This window comes from Propithecus coquereli, unplaced genomic scaffold (genome assembly GCF_000956105.1).
Source record: "Propithecus coquereli isolate 6110/MARCELLA unplaced genomic scaffold, Pcoq_1.0 Scaffold890, whole genome shotgun sequence".
NCBI lineage: Eukaryota > Metazoa > Chordata > Mammalia > Primates > Indriidae > Propithecus > Propithecus coquereli.
In genome coordinates, this window is record NW_012155174.1 from 716280 (window position 1) to 736270 (window position 19991).

General features: G+C 39.8%; 1 protein-coding gene across 3 annotated transcripts in view; it reads left to right on the top strand.

Annotated features, from left to right (window-relative positions):
* Nucleotides 1-19991, top strand: part of PTPDC1 (protein tyrosine phosphatase domain containing 1) — a 45048-nt gene that overhangs the window by 17236 nt on the left and 7821 nt on the right. Inside the window, exons 1-6 of one of the 3 annotated variants that reach the window (XM_012664450.1) lie at nucleotides 10458-10793; nucleotides 11279-11450; nucleotides 13469-13549; nucleotides 13775-13893; nucleotides 14917-15054; nucleotides 17262-18523. In XM_012664450.1, coding sequence (XP_012519904.1) covers nucleotides 10562-10793; nucleotides 11279-11450; nucleotides 13469-13549; nucleotides 13775-13893; nucleotides 14917-15054; nucleotides 17262-18523 — 2004 coding nt within the window. In that variant the 5' untranslated portion in view covers nucleotides 10458-10561. Of the gene's footprint in view, nucleotides 1-10457; nucleotides 10794-11278; nucleotides 11451-13468; nucleotides 13550-13774; nucleotides 13894-14916; nucleotides 15055-17261; nucleotides 18524-19991 lie in introns of those variants that run through there. The other 2 variants (XM_012664451.1, XM_012664452.1) reach the window with 2 other exon arrangements.

The following is a 19991-nucleotide window of genomic DNA, read 5'->3' on the forward strand; positions in this document are numbered from 1 at the left end:
TTGTTGAGATATAATTCAAATACCATAAAATTCACCCTTTTAAAGTAGTTAGTGCTTTTACCTGTATACAGAGGCTGTGCAATCATCACCACTATCTAAATTGAGAACATTTTATCAGACCAAAAAGAATCCTGTACCAATTAACAGTTAAGAATAGATAGGAATAAACAAACTCAGTTTCTCCTACTATACCGTCACACCATGTTTCTGATGCCAGATATGTGGGGGGATTCCCCCCACACCAACCCCCACACCAAGCAAGCAATCAATTGTGCAGCAGACACCAGCTGGATATCTTCCAATTTAATTCTAACACTATCTACTTAGAGAAAGCATCAGATCCCACAGGTTGAGGGCTCAGTCCCACAAGACTGCCCCACCCCCACCTCCATTTTTGATACCAATAGCAAGCCCTAGGTTGTTTTACCTGTGCTTCTGACCTACTGGCTATAAATCAGGGTTCCCACAACCCCCTCCTTGGGTTTGATTAATTTACTAGAACAACTCACAGGATTCAGGAAAACATTTATATTTACCAACTTATTATAAAGGCTTTTACAAAGGATACAGATGAAGAGATACATAAAGTGAAGTATGGAAGAAGGGGCACAGAGCTTCCATGCCCTCTCTGGATGCACCACACCCTCCAGCAACCTCCACATGCTCAGCAATCTGGAAGTTCTTTAAATTCTGTCCTTTTGGGTTTTTATGGAGGCTTCATTATGTAGGCATGATTGACTAAACCATTGTCCACTGATGATCAGCTTAACCTTCAGCCCCTTTCGCCTCCCCATAGGTTGGCAGTTGGTGCTGAAAGTCCCAACCCTCTAATCCTGCCTTGGTCTTTCTGAGGACCAGCCCGCATCCTGAAGCTACCTAGGGGCTGTCAGCTGCCAGTCAATTCATTAGCATCCAAAAAGACACTTATTATGGAAGATTCCAAGGATTTTAGAAGTTGTGTGCCTGGACACAGGGACAAAAACCAGATAGGTGATAATATTTCACAATATCATAGCAGTTAATTCCCATTCCACCCTCTTCCTAGTCTCTGGAAGTCACTAATCTACTTTCTGTCCCTATGGATTTGCCTCTTCAGGACATTTAATATAAACATATACTGTCTTCTATAATTTACCAGTGTCCTTTCTTTCATGAGGATTCACATTAGTCATGGGTAACTTGCTTTTAACCTGAAGGACTTCCTTTAGTATTTCTTATAAGGTGAGTCTGCTAGCAACAAATTCTCTGGTTTTTGTTTATATGGGAATGCCTTTATTTCCCCTTCATTTTGAAAGATAATCTTGCTGGATGTATGATTCTTGGTTGACAATGTTTTATTTTTTGCACTTTGAATATGTCATTTCTCTGCTTTTTGGTCTTCATTGTTTCTGATGAGAAATCAGCTGTTAATCTTATTGAGGTTCCCTTGTACATGAGGAGTCATTTTTTTTCTTTATTTTTACTATGATATGTCTTGGTGTGGATCTCTTTATGTATATCCTACTTGAAGTTTGTTGAACTTCTGGGATGTAAATTAATGTTTTTCATTATATTTGGGAAGTTTTAAGCCATTGTTTTTTCTAATATCTTCTAATATTTTTTCTACTCTTTTTCTCTACTCTTCTTCTGGTACATTCATGAAGTACATATTGGTACCTTCAGTGGTATCCCACATTTCTCTGAGGCTCTGTTCATTTTCTTCATTTTTTATTCTCTGTATTCTTCAGAGTACATAATCTCTGTCAGTCTATCATCAAGTTCTCTAATTATTCTACTGTTTCAAATCTGCTCTAGAGCCCCTCTAGTGAATTTTTCATTGTCTCAAACATTCTCTATCTGATGAGACACTGTCATGTTAGCTTCCTTTACTTCTTTAAGCATGGTTTCCTTTTAATTCTTTGCACATACTAATAATGGCTGCTTTGAAGCCTTTCATACATCTGTTGTCTAGGCCCTCTCAGGTAGTTTCTATTGACTGTTCTTTTTTCCTCTGTATGGGTCACACTTCCCTCTTCCTTTCCATATCTCATTTTTGTTGTCATTGTTGAAAATTGGACATTTTAGGTAATACATTTTAGCCCCTGTAGATGCTGATTCCCCTCTCCCACCTCCAGGCTTCTTGTTGTTGTTTGCTTGTCTATTTGCTCAGAAACTTGACTAGACCATCTTAGTGAAGTTTGTTTTCTTCATAGTTTGAAGCCTTTCGTGGCCTTGGCCAAGCAAACACAGTAACCCTGAGATGACAGTGATTTTAGCAGGGCTTTCTTTCTTTGTTTCTCTCACTAATCTCTTGGCTAATCTGTCTCTCTCAACTGTTAGCGTACCAGCTGTTGGGTTCCACTAATTGCCCACTGATTATTCTGTTGTTTTTGACAAAGCCCTGGAGCATCTGTTGCCCCACAGTCTGATCCAGTTAAATTTGGGCAGTGGTAGTTTTTGAGGTCAGTCTTCGAGGTTCATTCTTACTCCAGAGAGTACTTCTTAGTTGTTTCTTTCCCTGATTCTCTCTGGTAAACCAGCTAGTTTACAGTTTAGCTTCTTGCTCTCATGAAGCTACCAGGAGCTTCTTAATTGTATAAAACTAAAGCCTCCATTGTTTTTGAAAATATCTTTAGGCTTGAACTTCCCCATATTATGTTTCAGATAAAGATACTTTCTTTGGGGGGAGCATTGGAGTTCTCTGTTTTTAAGGCTTGTTTCTCCCTCTAGCCAAAATGTCCTAGCCTTGGCTCTGGAGCTTGGAGCAGGGAGAGAAGCCCACTTCTGAGTGATATCCCTGCTTTGCAAGCTGAGCAGAGATGGTAGCTTCTGGTCTTCTTGGCTAGCCTGAGTGTGGAATCTCTGACCCTACATATGAGGTGGAATGAGGGCAGTTGGGAGAAGCCAAGTAGGATGAGGAGGGAATCCATGTGGAAGGGCAGCCCACCCAGCAATGATGATGCCTGAGCAGGATAACATCTGTGTGGGAGGGTAACCTGGCCAGAGTGTTAGAACATTCCAGGGGCTCAGAGCTCGGGTCAGGGTAGAAGGGCTCCTGCATGTCAGGATGACCCTGCATGGAATAGTAGAACATAGGCAGGGTGAGGAAAGCAGCCACAGCAGGGTGGGTGGCAACAGCAGCCTGGCTCAGGTGTTAGAGTTCAAATGAGGTGAGGGGAGGTATCTACATAGAGGAGGGAGCAGCGGCAGTGATGGGGATCACTTACACATCGGGGGCTTGGTCAGATAGGTAAATACATTAGGGGTAATGGTAGTCAGGGTTCTCACTGAGTCATCTCTATAGTTGTAGAAAGAGGGGAAATTAGAAGGAACCCTGTGGTGTTGGGTTGGAATTGGTAGTATCAGGGTAAACTCTTGGTTTTCAGTATGTATGTGTACATACATAGAAGTAAATGTAAATGTGTGGTAGTGTGTATTCCTGTGTATAATACATATGTTCTTTAGTTCTGTCCACCAAGAGGACCTGGTAGCAATAACACCCTAATAACAATGAGCATACATACCTAACAAGCAGATACTGGTGGTCTAGATACCATTCTTCGCTAATAAAATCAGGGCTTCTTGAATCTAATCACGAGAAAACACAAATGCCCAGATTGAGAGACATTCTACAAAATAACTGACCTGTACTCTTCAAAAATTTCAGGGTCATCTAAGTCAAGGAAAGACTGTGGAATTTGTTCTAGTGTGGAAAGGTAAAAGAGACAGGACAACTAAATATAACGTGGTTCTGGACTGGACCCTTTTACTGTAAGCAACATTTTTGGAGTGATCTGTGAAGCTTGAATGAGATCTGAGGAATAGAGGGCAAATAGTAATGTCTCAATTGTAATTTTCTGATTTGAGGGAATTGTGGAGATTGTGGAAAATATATACTAAATTATTTAGATTAATAGGGCAGCAAGTCTGCAACTTTCAAACCATTCAAGAAAAAAATATTCTTTTTTTCGTACTAGTAACTTTTCTCTAAGTTCAAGATTGATTCAAAGTAAAAAATAAAATCCTCTCAAAAATCTTTAAAAACTAAAACCAAAGGTTTCAACTGTGTGGCATGCTGCTGAGCACTCAAGGAAGATGAGAACTAGAAAGGCCACCTTGAAACAGGTCTCTAGAGACCTTGGCAAAGACCAGAGCTGGATAGGCTGAGAATGAGACAGTTGAGAAGTGGAGACAGCAAACGCAGTCACCTTTGTTTAGAGGTTTGACTGTGAAGAAGAGAGAAGTGCCCTTAGAAAGAGAGGAATTATGGTGAAAGATCGAGAAAAAATGACATATACTAGGAATATCTGAAAAACTGAGATTTAGTACAAATAGGGAAAGTTTTGGAGAAGTCTGTCTTTAAAAACCTTACAAGTAAAAAAGATGCTTATTTTTTATTTTCAAAGGGAATAACTAGAACCAATGTTTATAGAGAAATGGATTTTGACTCAACATTAGAAAACATTCTGAGGCTGGGCATGGTGGCGCATGCCTATAGTCCCAGCTACTCGGGAGGCTGAGGCAGGAGGATAGCTTGAGCCCAGGAGTTTGAGGTTGCAGTGAGCTATGATTGAGCCACTGCATACCAGCCTAGGCAACAGAACGAGACCCTGTCTCTTAAAGAAAAAGAAAGAAAGAGAGAAAGGGAGGGAAAGAAAGAAAGAAAGAAAGAAGAAAGAAAAAGAAGGAAGGAGAAAGAGAGAGAGAGAAAGAAAGAAAGAAGGAAGAAAAGAAAGAAAGAAAGAAAAGAAAGCATTTTGAGCTAACAGTTGAATAGTCAATTGCCTTGTGAGAAGTGAACCTCCCATCACAAAAAGTGGAGAACATGAGGCTGGAAAGTCAACTGTGCCGCAAATTCCTGGAAGCAACTCCTCTTCAGAATGCAAATAGGTGGCCCTCCCACTCCTACTGGGCGCCCACTACATTCTTGGTCTGTTGTTGTATGAGTTTGTTTGAATAGGAAATAATGAGCCCTTTCTGAAATCTTGAGTATAGAAGGAAATTACAAGCTCTTGGTGTTCCAGATCTGCTTAGGCTTTTCAGTGTTTTAACCTCCCACTTGTAGAAATTAAAGGGGAAAAGGCTGAGTAATCTTTGGTACCATTTAGTGAGTTTCTTTGCTGCATTTCCTGTGCTTATCACAAATATGGCAAATTTTGCATTTGTGGTAACCAATATCTCATTTGTTCCCTTAAATATTATTCTAAATTTGGTTCTGCCTAATGGCCCATCAGCAAACAGTCCAGTGGCTACAAAAGTGTTATAGTCTGGAGACTCAAGCACAGTACCTGTTATCTTTCCACTTCAAGAAAGGCCTGTTAGGTAGGTGGTGATGATTCCAGGAGCTTGGGGGAGTGCAGGATTAGCCATGTGGCTTACCTTTTGTACTATGTTCCTACTTTTTCCTGGAGCATGCTTTTTTTCTAGAGATAACATATTTGGAAGTGGGGAGAAGAGTAAGACAATAACTAAGGCGTGGTCCCTGTGACTTTATGCTTATGAAATATAGAAAACTGAAAATTTTCTTCTTATATATTTAGGAAAACACATTGTCAAAGGAGGAAAAAATAGATCAGTTGTTAGCAGGTAAGTGGGAAAACAACGGTAGTGTTGGTTTTTGTGACTAACAAATAAGTTATAACCATGGAGAAAGGAGAAAAGGAGCTCCCAGATGTGAACACAGTTTAAATCAGTGAAGTTCTAAGGATGCTGTCTGTGGCCTCCATAAAGAAAATTCTTTACCTTCATGTGTCTGTTGAAAGCATGGTCCTTCATAAAATTATTCTCCCCCTAAAACTTTCCATTTCATATAAAACATAAAATAGAAATTAAAATGGTCTTGCTGCTCCTATTTATCTAAAGGTAAGCCTTCTATTTTTTTCTATAGGTGATTTTAAATAAAAATTCAAATGTTATTTCTGAGAGTCTAAACAATTCATTATTTGCAGTTTATAATTCATCCCACAGCACAGGACAGATCCTCCAAACAGAAAATTAACAAAGAAATAATGGACTTAAACAGAACTCTAGAACAAATGGGCCTGACTAACATTTACAGAACATTCTACCCCAAAACCACTGGAGATACGTTCTTCTCATCAGCTCATGGGACATTCTCTAAGATTGACCATATCCAAGGTCACAAAGCTCGTCTCAGAAAATTTTAAAAAATGGAAATTATACCATGCATCTTCTCAGATCACAGTGGAATAAAATTAGAAATCAACCCTAACAGAAACTCCCATTTCTACACAAAGTCGTGGAAACTAAACAACCTTCTGCTGAACGATTCCTTCATAAACGAGGAAATCAAGATGGAAATCAAAAGATTCTTTGAACTAAATGACAAAGGAGACACAAGTTATCAAAATCTGTGGGACACAGCTAAAGCAGTCCTGAGAGGAAAGTTGATTTCCATAAATGCCTATATCCAAAAGACAGAAAGATTACAAATAGACAACCTAATGAATCATCTCAAAGAGCTGGAAAAAGATGAACAGACCTACCCCAAACCCAGCAGAAGAAGTGAAATTAATAAGATCAAATCAGAACTAAATGAAATTGACAACAGGAAAACTATATGGAAGATTAATAAAACAAAAATTTGGTTCTTTGAAAAAATAAACAAAATTGCCATGCCTTTGGTTAGACTAATGAAAAGCAGAAAAGAAAAATCTCTAATAAGCTCCAACAGGGACAAAAAAGGAGAAATTACAACCAATGCCACAGAGATACAAGATATCATCTATGAATACTACAAAAACCTTTGTGCACATAAACTGGAAAATGTGGAGGAAATGGACAAATTCTTAGAAACACACAGCCTCCTTAGGCTCAACCAGGAAGAAATAGAATTCCTGAACAGACCAATATCAAGTACTGAAATTGAAACAGCAGTAAAAAAACCTTCCTAAAAAGAAAAGCCCTGGGCCTGATATTTTCACACCCGAATTTTACCAGAGCTATAAGGAAGAACTGGTGCCTGTCCTGCAGAAATTATTCCACAGCATCGAGAAGGATGGATTCCTCCCCAACACATTTTGTGAAGCCAACATAACCCTGATACCAAAACCAGGAAAGGATGCAACAAAAAAAGAAAACTACAGACCAATATCCCTTATGAATATAGATGCAAAAATTCTCAACAAAATCCTAGCAAACCGAATCCAGGTGCTTATCAAAAAAATAATCCATCACGACCAAGTGGGCTTCATCCCAGAGATGCAGGGATGGTTCAACATATGCAAATCTATAAATGTAATTCACCACATAAATAGAAGCAAAAACAAAAACCATATGATCCTTTCAATAGATACAGAAAAAACATTTCATGAAATTCAACACCCTTTTATGATAAGAGTGCTTAACAAAATAGGCATAGGCGGGGCTTACCCAATTTAAATTTTTTAATCAGTTTTTAAGTGGTTGAGCAAATATGCTTTCTTACAGATGTGTGAAGTCACAAGTGTGGGTATATTTAACAAAATTAACTCACAACATTAATAAAATAAGTATTTTGAAAAGAATATAAAAAGAGAAACCAGTTTGATACAAGTATAAAATTGTTTATTCTAACTAAGAATTAGAAAACAACAAAGTTGTTTTCATGATTGCTTTTTGGCAACATGCTATGAATAAAAATGTGTGCTTACCTTGGCAACAAGTGATAGAGATAATGGAATTTCTGGAGTAAAGACAGTTGGCTCAAAAACTTATCTGAGATGATGTCTTCTTTATGTTTATTTTAATGCTGTATTTCTGTCTTCAGAAAAAACATTCATTGAGTTGCTAAAGATGTTCATTCTTTCGGCTTCTTCGTACTTGGTTCTTAAAACATGTAGACTCAACTGAAAATATAAGCTTTCAAAATTAATTTTTCTCACCAGTCATATCATCCCTAGGAATTTATTGAAGAAGAAACGCAGGTATAAAAAGTTCTTGTTCTGAAAATGTGTACTGTGTTATTTTTAAATAAAAATCATTGATAATAGCCTAAATGTCCAATAGCTAAGAACTCATTAGGTAAAGTATGATGCATCAGGTTGATGTGTCCTAATCATTGTGCTTCCATTAAATGAAAATTGCAAGAGGACAAAAGCAAATGGAAAAATGTTCCAATACTAATTAGAGAAAAAAAAAAACAGGAAAAAAATGTATTTGCAATATGATTACAGGTAAGCAGAAAATCCATATGTATGTAGACAAGAACAGGAAGGGAACCAGGAGAGAATGTTGGGCAGGGACTGAAGGTACATTTTCCTATCGTAAAGCTATTTGTGGCATAAATAAAACTAGTTTTACAAAGTAGATCGTGCTGTGAATTGGACATTTTGCCAAGGAATAGTTTTGGAGCAGCCTTTCAGACAAGTGGAAGTTGATGCACTCATCTCTCATGTGCAGGCAAATTTCACTTCACCTGCCAGATCAATGCAAGGTGTATTCCCAGCGCCCCATTTTTGGGAATACCGAACAAACATGCCGAGAGGGCTGCTTACACCTTGCAGATTCCTGTTGGCATTAGGCTTGACTTCCTTAGATACTGACACATCACAGGGTCACTGTGTAGTAACTTGGGTTAGCTCAGTTGTTCTGTGTTTATTTGAGGTTAGCTCAGAAATTATTCTTGAGGTGGTATATAAGCCATCCCTTCCTTAATCACTTGATCCATCCATCAAGCCATCCATCCCTTGATCCAAATAAATCCTACCCCTTATCTAATGAAATTAGTTTTCATTTCCAGTACAGTTGAAAGCAGGGTCACTTTTGAGTTTCCTCTGTAGATGTCCTTAAATGCCATTTCTCCAGGCATCACTCACTGACTAAGACCTCCTAGTTGCTACCTTAAATACTTTACATCTCAAATGGAGCGTGCTGATTTCTCTCCCACCTTCTGCACATGGGCTCCTGTTTCAACCGGCTGCAGAATCTCACCACTCACTATAGCTGGAGTCGGGCATCACCTCCAGCTCCCTGTCCTCCAGCACCATGGCAGTCTACTTCTGAAGTATACCCCACCTATATGACCACTGGCCATGGCCATCCACAGGCCACCATGTGGTCTTGTCTCTCTCAAGGACTGTGTTAACGTGCCACCCACTTGGAAGCACAGAGACTTGCCTAGAAACCTTCTGAAACTCCCCATTACCCAGACAGCACATGCACAACTCCTTAGTTTGAGCATTTAGGGCCTTCTGCTGTCAGGTTCGCTTTCCTCTCATACAGACCTCTATGTAAGTGCTGTTCCTGTGTTGCCCTGAGGGTCTTGCCTAGAATATTCCTCAGACCATTCCTCCAACGGGAAAGCTGTGCTTCCTGGATTGGTGATGTTAAAAAGATTTTTTTTCCATTGCCACATTCTAAATGACAAGGGCATGATACTACACGTGGAGTAGGAATTTGGGCACCAAATTGGGATTCTGTGTCCCTGTCTTATACGACAGAAGTGCATATTGTTGGGAAGATGAGGGTAGCATTTAAAAAGGAGCTTGCTTATAGCCTTAGTAATCATTAAAACAAAACAGAAAAGAGCCTTATCTGTGGCAGTACAGTAGTTTGTTTCTGTGCACACACGACCGAAATACCGTTTGTGCAGAGAGACAGCGAGCGAGCGTGGTGGCAGCCTGACATTAACAAGGGAGGAGGCAGACAATGAGTGCATTGGCGGTTGTTGCACTTTCTGTTTTCTTTATATCCTTTATCCTCAAGTTCCAACCTCCCCCTCATCCAGTGCCTTAAAAAAATGTGATACTTAATGAATTTTCTTCACATGCCTCTGGCAGGACACTATTGAAGCTTTTTTTTTCCCCACTACAACAAAAGGCAGGGAATAGTGTTTTTGAGCTTTTCAGAGGCTTGGCTACTGTAACTATCCAATAGAGGCATAACCAAGAATCGGGTTTTCATATTCTTGAAAATAAAAATATGAAATTAAATGTCTTCTGATAATATATCAGCTCTAAAAAATGTCTTTATTTGTTCTATCCAAGTGTTTCTTTAATATTTCTATTAAGAAAATATGGAGGGTTTTTTTCATGAAAATTGAATATTTTAATAATGTTACAAGGTGTCCCACCTATCCTACTTTTTATCTACCCTGTTCCAGAGAGGAGTAGAAAGAGAATTTTTTTCAAAATATCCAGAGAATAGCTGTGAAAGGGATAAAAGAATTTAAACCTTTTAATATATGTATAAAAGATAGTGTTTGCATCATGAAGATATTTTTCTAAATTCATTACAATATTGGGGAAGTAATTCTTTGAGTGATCAGATCTTTTAAGTGTGAGAAACAAAATAAAAGTAGTCTCGATTTAGGAATTAGCTGTTTAAAATGCATATTATTCATCCCTATATTTGAACAATTTGTCCAAAATACAATCCGTTCATATAGGATTTTTCCTGTTGAGATCTAAGTGGGAATCAATCAGTAGTTCCTTTGTTTGTCACCATGGAAACCAGTCAGCCTATCTGGAATGGCTCTTAGGTCACACAGAACGATGCTCGTGTCTCAGCCTAACTTCCTCACTGAGTAAGCTGGAGCTGATTTCTCGCTGCCTCGGCTCTTGCCTCCCTGGAGCCCCATGCCATGCAGGTGCAGGACGCACCCCGGCGGCCCTCGGCCGTGCACTTCCTCAGCTCCTTTCTCCACGGCCGCCGACACTCTACCTCGGACCCCGTCCTGCGGCTGCAGCAGGCCCGGCGCGGCTCTGGTCCCAGCTCTGCCACGAAGCTCTTGTCCTCATCCTCCCTCCAGGTGATGGTGGCTGTGTCTTCAGTCTGCCGTGCCGAGGGGAACCCAACTTTCCCCGAGAGAAAAAGTAAAGCTCTCTTTCTTATCGATTGCCACACCTCTGTATCTAAATTTAAGGAATGTGAATAGGCTATGTTGCGTTTATACCTTTGTAAATATTGGCAGTTAATTCTGTGTTATACTTTTTACTGTCTGTTATGCTAAGTACTTCAGTGGATACGTAAGAGGAGATAAAATGATGGAATGTTTTGTGGTTTTTTTAATGAAAATGTAGTTTTGAACAAAACTCATCCCCTTGTAAAAGATCTGCCTTTACAGTTTCTGCCTCTCATTATTCATATGTGTGGAGATTATTATATGTGAAAGCTTTTTTAATATTAAGAGATAGCGCATTTAGATGAAAAGGAAATGGTTTTGTTTTCTTAACAAGCTGAAGGGGATTTAGCTCTGGCTTGTCATCTGCCATCCTGGTATAAAATGGAAGCTGTTTCCCATGTTGCTGTTTCATTTGGAGAGTGGAATTGTGAATCTTCCCTTCCCTGTGTGTTCTAGGAAATTCAGAACGTCCAACACCAAAGTACACAAAAGTAGGAGAGCGTTTACGGCATGTCATTCCTGGACATGTGGCATGTTCCATGGCGTGTGGTGGTAGAGCGTGCAAGTATGAGAACCCAGCCCGCTGGAGCGAAGAGGAGCAAGCCATTAAGGGGGTTTACTCGTCCTGGTGAGTGGCCCTGTCAGTCTTGCATAGCTCTGTAAGCTGAAGGAAGGAAGCTGTGTGTGAGCTGAGAGCCATGCCACATGGAAGGGGCAGTGGAAGGCTTTGAAGTCAGGACCTCACCTTGCCAGTCAAGTCTGGCTTTGCCCTAAACCACCTATGTGATCTTGGCGTCTTGAACCTAAGTTTCTCCATCTGTAAAATAGAGATAATAAAACCAAACCCATAGAATTTTTTTTTAATTAAGTGAAATTATATATGTAAAGCATCTTTAAAAAATGGCTAATTAGATAGCTCTTAAATTTCAGAAATAATAGAAATGTACAGCTATAAGTTTGAGAAAATTATGAGATACCTATGTAGGTTTTCCATTTCATGCAGGTAAATTTTAGCCTAACTTTTATGTTCCTTTATTCTGTATGAAAGGACACATTTTCACACAAAAACCTTAATAGAAATGTTACAAGTTGTCAGCTCAGTAGATAACATAAGATGCTTTCATTGTTTATGGTGTGTAAGTGCAATTAATATCATTCTTGAATCATGCTACTTGTTGTTAGTAGCAGTGAACTAGTCAGGCGTACCTTTCTTGATATAGTGACATCCAAAAAATTCTGTTAATCAAATCAGATCATATTGAAACACACTTAAAGGAATTCACTGTTTAAAGAATTCTAGCCGTGAATTATTTTACGCAGCAAGAATCCATTTTTAATTAGATATTTGTCAGCCAGCTTATCTAACTTGCAACCTGTACTTTTTCATAATGGATTTGCTGGGTACATCTGTAGTGATCCAGTCTGGGGTCTGCTATCATTATTGTTCTCCACAGATCACGTTCTGGTCTATCACTATCACGCTAGTGATAAGAAGTAAACATCAATCCTAAGGCATAGTCACACAAGAAAATTTCTAATTAGCTTAAGGTCACATTAATATTTTTGTTTTATTGTTGACTGAACAGTTTGAGTCTTTTTCATCTCTGCTGCTTTCCTGTCACATCTCCCCTCATTATATACGGAGTATCATTGAATTTGGAGAGCCCTAAACCTTTGGGGTCCATGTTAAATTTCATGCATTGTTCCAGAGAGGGAGATGGTTTTTAGATCCTGCCCTGCTAACCTAATGTCTCTGTTATTCCTCTGAGATTCATGTAACCCAAACTTCCAATAGCCTGCCTTGTGTATCTTTAACCAGGCCACTGATGAGAAATTTGAACAGAACAGAGTAAAGCCAGGGCCCAGAGGCCTAATAAGAGTGACAGCCATTTATTGGACCTCTGTACATTCATTTGTTCGGTAAACCTTCATTTGGGTAAAGGCCAGGCACTATGCTAGATGCTTTCGAATTGTTATCTCTCATCTTCATAAAACTCTTGTGAGTTGTTAATGCCACTCCATCGATGAAGGAATTGAGTTTCAGAGAGACTAAGTAATTTGCTGCCAACCTAGAAAGTAGAAAAGCTAGCATTTGAAACCAGGCCCAACTGACTCCAGAGCCCGTATTTGTTGCAAAATTACAGTAACTCAGCATTTATTTATAACCATGTGCCAGGATTTGTGCTGAAGACTTTACACCCACATTGTATTGAATTCTCACACCAACCCTGTGAGGCAGGCATTATTATCCCTATTTAACACCTTAGGTTACAGGTTCAGATAGTTGAGTAACTAAAAATGCCTCCCAGTGGCCCTCCTCATTTAGTCACTAACCATTGGATAACTAATCCAGACTGTTGCCTTTGCTGCCCATTGAGGTTTCTCCCTCATGTCCACTGGAATGTCTCGAAGGTCCTTGAAAATACTTTGTTGAGTCCAAAAATAATTTATGTCCTGGATTTTTTGCAGGGATTTTAAAAACTTGGGTTTCTTTAGAGCTCTAATCATGATGCAAAATTGAAACCAGATTTGTCTAAGAATATTCTTACACAGTTGTTGAAATCACAGAAAAAATTATGTTTCAGTCCTTCAAGATGGAACATTCTAGGTTCTGTGCATCTCACCAGATCCTCTCCCCATCTGCAGGGTCACTGACAATATCCTGGCCATGGCCCGCCCATCATCTGAGCTGCTGGAGAAGTACCACATCATTGAGCAGTTCCTCAGGTAAATGCTGTGTCGTTCACACACTGGAGTGAGCAAACTCATGTTTTCTTCTTTCCTTGCTTTTGTCTTCAAGTGAAAAAGTGCTTTCAGTTTAACAGTAGACAAGTAGACAGTGAAGAGCTCATTTCAAATAAGAAATTAAGGTTTTGAGAATAATTTATAATAAATGGCTAATTTTTTAAAATGCTAACTCCCAATATGATTAATTGCTCTTTTTCCTTTAAGCCATGGCATAAAAACAATAATCAACCTGCAGCGCCCTGGTGAGCATGCTAGCTGTGGGAACCCTCTGGAACAAGAAAGTGGTTTCACGTACCTTCCGGAAGCTTTCATGGAGGCTGGCAGTAAGTTCTTCCCACCCTCCTCTCTGTGAATTGTCAAGGACAGCTCTCAGAGACTTTTGTCTGCTTGGCCCTTAGGTTGAAAGGTGATGGTAATAAACACCTCCTGCATAGTAACAGGGCTCATGAAAAGTGAGGAGGAGCTAACTTTGACTTTAAGTAATGCTGTCGTTCTTCTTTGATGTTGCTGTTGAAAGTACAGGGTTTCTTTTTTCCTGGGAGAAGGATTTTAGGAGACCCTGTAGTATTAATGGTTAACATGTAGTTACTACCTGAAGTATGCCAGATGCTATTATCTCATTTATTCCTTAAAGCAACTGTGTAACGTAATTGTTATTGCTGTGTTACACATGAGGCCACAGGGGTTACAGGGTTCCTGATTTGCATGAGGCCACATAGCTTAGAAATGGCATTTAGGATTGGAACCTAGGTGTGCTCATGCTTTTACTGCCACCCAGGCCTGCCCCTGGAAGGACACCCAGGGTTCCTCTTGTGACAATCCCAGAAGAGCTTTGGGATGGAATCTACTCAACATGTATCCTTCTAACCAGGCTGGAGAGCATAAACATGTGCAGTATTGAAACTAGTTTTTAAGAAGCTAATGTCTAGCTTTTCTTTTTACACTGGGTAGAAAATCTGTATATACTATTAATATCTTTAGCCATTTATCAGTCATTTAGTTTGCCTGCTTAAACAAGATTGTATGTTTTGTCTCCATAGCCAAGTGACTTTAGAGTAGATCTTTGACTTTATTAATTTGTAATTCTACTTTTTCATAATTTTTTCCAGCTGAGTCTCAGCAGGAAATGTCTTAAGTAATATAGAAGGTGCTTTGTGAGGAAATGTTAACAATAAACTTACTGGAAATGTAAAAAGCCTATTATTTGAGGCCTGTATATCCAGTGAGATCCACACACCTTACATCTTTATATTTTTCATGAATTCACTCATTTTCTTCAAATGTCTTTGCAAGTATTTTTCCTATGTGTTGATTTTTTTCCCCCTTTTCTTTTTTTCATTGCCTAGTTTATTTCTACAATTTCGGGTGGAAGGATTATGGTGTAGCGTCTCTTACCACCATCCTAGATATGGTGAAGGTGATGACATTTGCCTTACAGGAAGGAAAACTAGCTGTCCATTGTCATGCAGGGCTCGGTCGAACAGGTAAATTCTAAGAGGTGGTTTTATTGTCTTGTAGGCATATTTAAACATAAAAGGAATATGATTTCCTACTTCTAAAGGTAAGTATTGTTCAGAATCCTATCAAAGGACTTCTACTTTTGGAGTCAAGTAGAAGTGAATAAGAGATATTTGAAATATCTTAAAACAGGTAGTTACCATGACCGTATGTTGGTGAGGTATATTTGAATGACTCATCATATTTAGTAAACAGATGGGTTGCTAAAACTAGCTAACTGACCACTCGGTTTTGTGATTTTCTTATTTAAAGGAAAAAAGTCAGCACTTGCTTTTAATACATATAATGGCTTTTAAAAATGCAATTTTCCTTAACCAAAATAACAGTGAAAATAACAAGTTGTTTCACCTACTATGTTCTAAGCATTTTACAGTTGCTGTCTTTTAAAATCTTTACTAACAATGTGAGTTGAAGAAACTATAGTTTGAGAAAAATGAAGTAATTTGCTACATTTAGTAAGTTACAGGGCCAAGATTTAAATCCATGGCTGTCTGACTCCAAAGCTCATCTGCTTTGTCCTTTCAGAAGTATAAGGATTTTGTTTGTGAAGGAGAGTCTATCTGTGCCTAGAATTCTATATAAAAATTAGTGATTTTACTTAAAAACTTAGCAGAATCTCATTACAGTGCTGGGTATTAGGGTAAAAATAAAGGCCTTTGGGTTGAAATCTTCATTGTCATCTGGTTCAACCAAACACCTGCAGCTCAGCGCAGTGTACCTGTACACCTGCGCAGTGATCTGCTACCTGCCTGGGGATCTGCACCTGCCCGGGAGCCTCTTCAGGGATGGGACTCAGTTCTGCTAGAGACTGTTAGCTCTTAGGATCAAGCCAAAGTCTCCCTGTTCCTGGGCATTAGCATGGTAGCTCTGCAGATATTTTACACTTATGCTAAATCTGCCATGTCCCAGTGAGAAAGATATGTTCTTCCCTACTATGAACTGGAGAACCTGCTGTTCTCAGAGGTTCTGATTTTCATGTGTAACAAGATATTCACAAACTTGTGAATCACACAAGTGTATTTGTTTTTTTTTTTTTTTTTTTGAAACAGAGTCTTGCTCTGTTGCCCGGGCTAGAGTGCCGTGCATCAGGCTAGCTAGCAGCAACCTCAAACTCCTGTGCTCAAGCAATCCTCCTGCCTCAGCCTCCGAGTAGCTGGGACTACAGGCATGCGCCACCATGCCCGGCTAATTTTTTCTATATATTTTTAGTTGTCCAATTAATTTCTTTCTATTTTTAGTAGTGACGGGGTCTTGCTCTTGCTCAGGCTGGTCTTGAACTCCTGACCTTGAGCAGTCCTCCCACCTCGGCCCCCAGAGTGCTAGGATTACAGGTGTGAGTCACCACGCCCGGCCCACACAAGTGTATTTGATTTTCCTTTTACTTTAATATTGACTATTACGTTTCAATTAATTGATTAATTATTACCTTTTCATTAGTTACTCATTTTAATTAGATGTTAATAAGACTACATAATGTTTATACTTTTAAGGCTGGCTTCTTTAATATTACTTAATTTTCCATAATTACTTATGGAAAAATAGAGTTATATCGTGGTCCAAAGAAAAACAGATAATAGCATAGATACAAGTCTGGAAGAATTGACAGAAAGAAAAATAGGCTGTGAATGTGAATAATCCCCAAAGAAGAAAGCACCCAAGCAGGGAGAGTACCAAGCCCGGATGTACCAGCAGTTGATGGCAAAGATGGCAGGGCAGGAGGTTCCATGCACAAAGTAGATGGATTAATTATATGGAAATTCTAAAGAGCTGTTTAGAGTAGAAAATAGAAACAGGATTTCCTTTCTTCTCTGTTACAGTTGGGGAGAATTAGGAGGATAGATGGGCCAGATGTACCGTTCACTCAGTCTCCCTCCCCTCCTGCACACTCACCTGTACTATGCCAGTGCCTGTGTTAGTCCATCTCTGGGGGCCCAAGATGGCTCAGTCATGGGGACGGGGTGCCATGTAGATAGGTAAAGTTCTACACAGTAAGGGGAGTGCAATAATAAACACCTGTACAAAAAGTTATCATAATTGTCCTTAAAATATGCCTCTGTTTATATGGTTTCTTAACACATATTCAAGTTTTAAATCATCAAAGAATGATAAATAAAATAAATAAATAAAAACATAAGCTTTTCTCATACCAGTCTTCTCTCCTTCACTTTTTTAGGTGTTTTAATAGCCTGTTACTTAGTTTTTGCAACAAGAATGACTGCAGACCAAGCAATTATATTTGTGCGGGCAAAGCGACCCAATTCCATACAAACCAGAGGACAGCTACTCTGTGTAAGGGAATTTACTCAGTTTCTGACTCCTCTCCGCAACATATTCTCTTGTTGTGATCCCAAAGCACATGCTGTCACCTTAGCTCAATATCTAATTCGCCAGCGTCATCTACTTCATGGTTATGAGGCACGGCTTCTGAAACATGTGCCAAAAATTATCCACCTCGTTTGCAAGTTGCTCTTGGACTTAGCTGAAAACAGACCAGTGGTGATGAAGGATGTGTCTGAAGGACCTGGTCTCTCTGCTGAAATCGAAAAGACTGTGTCTGAGATGGTCACAATGCGGCTGGACAAAGAGTTACTGAGGCATGACAGTGACGCGTCTGACCTGTTTAACCCCACTGCAGTGGCGGCAGATTTTGAGAATCAGGATGTGATTCTTTCCAGTGAGCAGGAGTTTGACCCCCTTTGGAAGAGGCGGAATGTTGAGTGCCTTCAACCCCTGACTCATCTGAAAAGGTGTCTCAGCTACAGTGACTCAGATTTAAAGAGGGCTGAGTCCCTCCTGAAACAAGGGGAGACTCCACGGATGGTGCCTGCCCAGGTCTTGCTTTGCCACAACTCCAGGCAGCAGAAACCTGTTAGCCACTGTTACGTCCCACAGTCTCCAGGACTAGATTTACACAAGGAAGCGTTGGTTCGAAGCACATTTTCTCTGTGGGGGAGTCAGTCTAAGTGTGGAGGCTTGGAAGGACTCAAAGATAATGGGTCATCACTTTTCCACAAGAGTAACATTCCAAAGGAAGCACAGCAGAGTACAGCTTTCTCTGAAGGTGTTTCAGGCTCACACAGCCCAGGGGAGCCAGTTTCACCCAACTTTCCAAATGCCCATAAGTATCTAAACCCTTCTCGCCAGCAAGTAGCCCACTGTCGGTGTGAAACTCATGGTGATTGGGGCCCTGGCTCTGTCAAGGAGGACAGCAGGACTCACCCAAGCCCTCTGGACTGTGGCTCTAGTCCCAAAGCACAGTTCTCAGCTGGACATGAAACCCAGGACAACAAAGATCTGTCTGAAGCAATTCCGCACTCTGCTTTGCTGTCTGGATTGAGTGTGGAAGCAAGGAGAATACTGGCAGCGAAAGCCCTGGCAAATTTAAATGAGTTTGCAGAAAAGGAGGAAGTAAAAAGGAAAGTAGAAATGTGGCAGGTACTCATACTTCATTTATGTCAGAGCAAAAGTATAATACGTTTTCCTAGGTTTATTTGTTACAGAAATATAAAGATATGTTTGCATGATACTAAACTTATGAGCTTCAGGACTCAGCTATGATGTGAGCCTGATATTGTAGACATAAGGGGCTGTTTGTGTGGTTTCATTTAAATCTCCATGTGCAAGAAAGCACTTAGCATGATGTTTGACCTGTACGAGGCATTGATATTGGTAGCTTCCTTCTTTCTTGCTGGGTTTGTAGGGGCAACCTGCCCACAGCAGACAGCATTAGAAACTGACGTATCTCTAACCTGAGGCCTGGCATGGGGAGCCACACTTTGAGAACTACTGACCTAGAGACATAAATAAAATTATTGTCCAAAGCTAACCAACACCAGTGTTGAGATGAGAAGAAGAGTGATGCTGTCTCCTCTGCATGTCTCCTTCAGACTTGCTGACCCTGCTCCAGTAGAGCCACTGTGGGAATCAGGAGAGCAAGTGGGAGGAAGCACAGACTGCCATTGTGCCATTAGTTTTATCTGAGATGAGGTGTTTTGGGTACATTTCTTGGCTTTTACTTAAATTAGAATTTGAAGTTTTAAATTTTAAGCCTTCTTGTGTTGTACTTTTACTAGGAAGACAATCTTAAGTCAGCTGCACTCTCTTTGCCCCAGAGGAGCACCTGGTCTAGGGAAAAGACGGGCCTATAAACCTAGTTACCAGAAACAGGCAAATGGCCCCAAAAGGGGGCTGACTCAGCGAGCCCTGACTCAGTGAAATATTGACTTTTCAGCCCATTTTCTACTATGAATTATTTTCATAGCTCTTTTCCATAGTGTACTGTTAAGGCATATAAAATTTCTAAGAGTGCCAGTATCTCTTCAGATGCCAAAGCATGAAAATTAAGTTTTGAGCTTTACACTAACTTCCAACTATATGATGGGAGGAGAGAACTTTTGATGAAAGCTTTGTTCATCAGAATTGTAGTGTTTTGCCTAACAAGTAGTTAAGTGTATTGCATTCTTCCAAGATGAGTTGCTTATTTACTACTCCAGACTGGAAAAGTCTTCCATTCAGTCAGCAAACGTGTCCTGTGCATTACTGTGTGTCAAGAGTTAGCAAGCAAGAGGGTCTTCCTTTATCTGGTGGAGCATCTCATACCCTCCCTCCTGGGTCAGCCCTGAGTGCCCTCAGCTGAATGACCACGTGAGCTCTGCTTGTGCTGATGATGAGGTCAGGACTTGGTCTGGGGCACACTGTTTCAACATGTAGCATATATGAAAGCATTTTTGGAGGTGAACCTTTAATGGAGATATTTTTGCCTTTTTTTTTTCCTTTCTAGGTTTTATTTTAGGCCTTGTAGTAATAATAATAATTTTAAAAACCCAATGAATTCCAGAAGAGAGTAAAATGAACATTATTTGAATAGTATAATGCTGCCTGTGCCTGTACTGTACCCTTTCAC